At 45.5% G+C, this 4,151-nt stretch overlaps 1 protein-coding gene across 1 annotated transcript; it reads left to right on the top strand.

Moving 5' to 3' along the window:
- The first annotated feature begins 2,904 nt into the window (after nt 1-2,904).
- On the top strand, nt 2,905-3,852 carry LOC126062633 (putative olfactory receptor 3A4). The gene has a single exon (XM_049860345.1). It carries the CDS (start codon nt 2,905-2,907, stop codon nt 3,850-3,852), a length of 948 nt encoding a protein of 315 aa, XP_049716302.1.
- The last annotated feature ends 299 nt before the right edge of the window (nt 3,853-4,151 follow it).

Here is a 4,151-nt window from a genome sequence, read left to right as displayed (position 1 = left end):
AAGGATGGAGTTAACCTGGTTAACAAGGTGTGGGGAAAGAATACTGCCCAGGGAGAGAATATTTGTCACCTCAAGTGGGGTGCGTACATATAATGGGTTCCATTTGGGCTCTGTGTCCTAGAGTTTCCCTTCCAAGGATAGCCATCAACAGAAACCTCAACTTATCCTAACTCTTTGCCAACCTCTCCTTGGTCCATGACAGCCTTGAACCAATGAGGCTCCTCATTTTATCCTGCAAAGAGCTTCTTCCAAACTTGCTGATAAGACTCAAGGGGGAAGATTTATTAATTAACATGGGATTTTTGAAAATTGTATTTGAGCCCAAATTCACCTTCAGGAGTTATTAAATGTAGGGTGTCTCAGTCTAGATGTTACTACAAACCTTCATCTTCCTTTATTGTGTTGGAGCCACAAGGTTGGAAAACATTTAAGGTCAGGATACTACAGGTCTGAATTGTTTTATGGGAGCATTTCTTTGAGACTAGAAGAGAAGTAAGGTTTGAGGATGGTTAAGGTTAATTGTGGAAACCCTTGTGGCGTAGTGGTTAAGTGCTACGGCTGTTAACCAAAAGGTCAGCAGTTTGAATCAACCGGGCCCACCTTGGAAACTCTATAGGGCAGTTCTACTCTGTTCCATAGGGTCGCTATGAGTCTGAATCGACTAGATGGCAGTGGGCTTTTGGGGGGGAAAGTTAATTGTGACGGGGGTGTGTGGTGACTTTGTGACATGAAGGAGAGGACACTTCTCCAGAAATGAGGTAGGAGGTAATCCTGACCCCGGCTCTACCCTCCTCTCTGCCTCATGCTGCAAGCAAGGCTAGAAAGTCACAAGTCTCTGCTCTGTTCCTCTCCCTTCCTGTCCCAAGATGGTTGGCTGGGCTAAACCAGAATCCCAAAATCCCAACTTGTCTCCAATAACATTCTGCATTTTAAGACTTCATGAGATTCAGTTTAACCCTGTAAAATGCTGATAAGAATGTTGATTCACAATGAATGCTGAAAACATTTTTGTTAAATAAATGAATGAACTCTGCCTTTCCATGGAGGTTGTACTTGGAAACATTTTGAGAAAGTCAGAAACATTGTAAAGATAATAGAGATCATGATGTTTGTGGCAAGGGCATTGTTTATCTGGCTCTGGCTCCCTCTGGAAGGTGCTAATTTCTGAGGCCTCCAGGGGTAATAATGGGGTGGAGAAAAATCCCAATGTGAAAATGATGTCAGCAAAGCTGTCCCTCTCTTTGTCTCTCTCTTCTTTATAAGTCTCCCTGTCTGTGGGGTCCACTGGACAGTGTGGCTGTCCCTTCTCTCTGCCTCGCAAGTGTCTGCCTGTCCCCTTGGCTGGGTGAGTGCCTTCCCAAGCTCTGCACTCTTGGTTCCCAGTGAGTGAAGTTCACACTCTGGGACCTAGAATGGCTTCTCCTTCCTCCCCCCCACCAAAAATCCAGTGGGACTTGGGTGCTTAGTCCATGATGACTAAGGTTTTAAGCCTGGCTAATTGAAAGGATGGCAGAAACTACTCAAAATAGTTAAGACAGGAGCAGGTTGAGAACGAAGAAGGTCTGTTCAGATTTGGAAAGACTAAATTTGAGGTAATGGTGAGAATGACATGCCAGCTGAAAGGGCCAGACAATTAGATGGTAGTTGACCTATGCAGAATTGTGGACATTGTTCTCAAAATGCAGCCTAATCATCAGGCAATGTATTCCTCTGCTCATGCTTTTTGCCCCTTGGGGATCTTCAACTCCATCCTTTCCCTGTACAAAGCAGACTTCCGTTAGTGACTTAAATATCCACCCCTCTGCCATCACCCTAGGTGGAGGCAGATCACTATGAATTTTGTTAGTGTAAGCACTTCAAGGGTGGGAAAAGGAAAGTATTTCCTAAGTTACCAGGGATGTGGGCAGTTCATGACACTGGAGCAGACTTGGGCCTTATCTAGTCATCAGGTCCATGATAGTAGGTGTGTTGGATGATATGTATTTAGAGCCACGGCCAAAGAGCAAGAAGCTAAGTGATGGTGGACTTGGAGGCAGAAGGGAATTCATGGAACGGTTATGTGCTTGCTAACTTAAGACTCTAGTTGTGAGAGAGGAGGGCAGTTTAACTGAGAGCTTAAATCTTGGATCCCTTACCCTGCTCAAAATCTCTGCTTACATTTTCCTTATTCAGTAATAGGTCAGTATTTTGGCAGCCAAATTTCTCAGACTCTATGGGGAGAAATGCAATATAATCTTACTATTTAGAAAATCTAGCAATCTGATAATTACCAGCTATAGAGCTGGAAATGTCCTTAATGACATCCCAATAACTTAATGTACTCACTATGTTCTGAAAAGCCCAGACTAGATCTTGTAGTTTTACATGGTTTCACAAATCAATCTCTTTCTTAATGGTCTGGGAAATGGCAGGAATCTCATGGTTGCCATCACATATGATGACATATGTATGTGGAGCTTGCAAGGACACAGGTTGAGGGGGAGCATGCCTTTTCTCCTCTTCCGTTAAAGCCTCCATTTTATCCTCTGGCATCCTGTACCACAACTATGGCCATCCCACCATCTGCAGGCTTGGGTTTCTTTCTTGGAACTTTCATCTCAGGAAAATAATCTTTCCCTTTAACCTTAAAATGTTACATTTCTTCCCCCTTTTCATGTCAAATCATCTATCTCTGTGTAAGTCTGTCCAATGCTACTATTCTCCTTACTCATTACGAGTCAGGTTTTTCAAGTATCTTCCTATTATCTCTCAATCTCTATATTTATTTTCCTTAAATTTTATATGTTCTTACAGCCCTCCCCTTTCCTGGTTATGCCACTGAGAGGTTATCAAGAGCACATTTTCCTTTTACCTCCATTGACATCTTCCAGCTTTGCACAATTCTACTGCTGGTAGAAGAAACCTATGGATCTGGGAGCCTCAGGAAATGGCTCAGTTGTGACTGAGTTTGTCCTGCTAGGCCTAACAGAGACTCCAGCTCTACAGCTCATCCTCTTTGCCATCTTTCTTCTTGCTTATGTGGCTACTGTTGGTGGCAATTTCAGCATCCTGGCTGCCATTCTTGTTGAGCCCAAACTCCACACCCCTATGTACTTCTTCCTGGGGAACCTGTCCCTGCTGGATGTTGGGTGCATCACCGTCACCGTCCCTGCCATGCTGAGGCATCTCACGTCCAAAGACAGGAGCATTCCCTACAGATCCTGCCTCTCACAGCTCTTCTTCTTCCACCTCCTGGCTGGGGTGGACTGCTTCCTGCTGACTGTCATGGCATATGATCGCTATTTGGCCATATGCCAGCCCCTCACCTACAGTACCCGCATGAGCTGGGGAATCCAGCAAGCCATGGTCGGCATGTCATGTGTCTTTTCCTTCTCCAATGCACTGACCCAAACAATTGCTTTGTCTGCTCTTAAATTCTGTGGCCCCAATGTGATCAATCACTTCTACTGTGACCTTCCACAGCTCTTCCAGCTCTCCTGCTCCAGCATCCATCTCAATGAGAAGTTGCTCTTTGTAGCAGCAGCCTTCATGGGTGTGGCCCCCTTGGTCCTCATCACTGTGTCCTATGCCCATGTGGTGGCTGCTGTGCTACGAATCCGCTCTGCCGGAGGCAGGAAGAAAGCTTTTTCTACATGCAGCTCCCACCTCACCGTGGTGGGCATCTTCTATGGGACAGGTGTCTTCAGCTACATGAGGCTGGGTTCAGTCGAGGCTTCAGACAAGGACAAGGGGGTTGGCATCCTCAACACTGTCATTAGCCCCATGCTGAACCCACTCATCTATAGCCTTAGGAACCCTGATGTGCAGGGTGCCCTGCAGCGGGTGCTCATGGGGAGATGGCCCTCTAAATAAGACACCCATCCTCTGGCCTTAAGAATATCATAGCTCCACTTGCTGCTTTTGAGAGGTATTGTGGTTAGTGCAAGTGGAGCATGGATAAGATAAAATGAGATCAGAGATTGGCCTATGAAGAAGAGGGCAATGAAAATGACAAGAAAACAAACCCATTGTCCACAGAGTTCATTCTGACCCATGGTGAGCCATGTGTTACAGAGTAGAACTGCATTCCATACGGTTCTCTTGGCTGTAATATTTACAATAGCACATCACCAGGTCTTTCTTCCTTGGCACTACTGGGTGTCTTTGAACCC

The sequence above is a fragment of the Elephas maximus genome, chromosome 19 (assembly GCF_024166365.1).
Source record: "Elephas maximus indicus isolate mEleMax1 chromosome 19, mEleMax1 primary haplotype, whole genome shotgun sequence".
Taxonomy (NCBI): domain Eukaryota; kingdom Metazoa; phylum Chordata; class Mammalia; order Proboscidea; family Elephantidae; genus Elephas; species Elephas maximus.
This window is presented reverse-complemented; position numbering and strand designations above follow the sequence as displayed.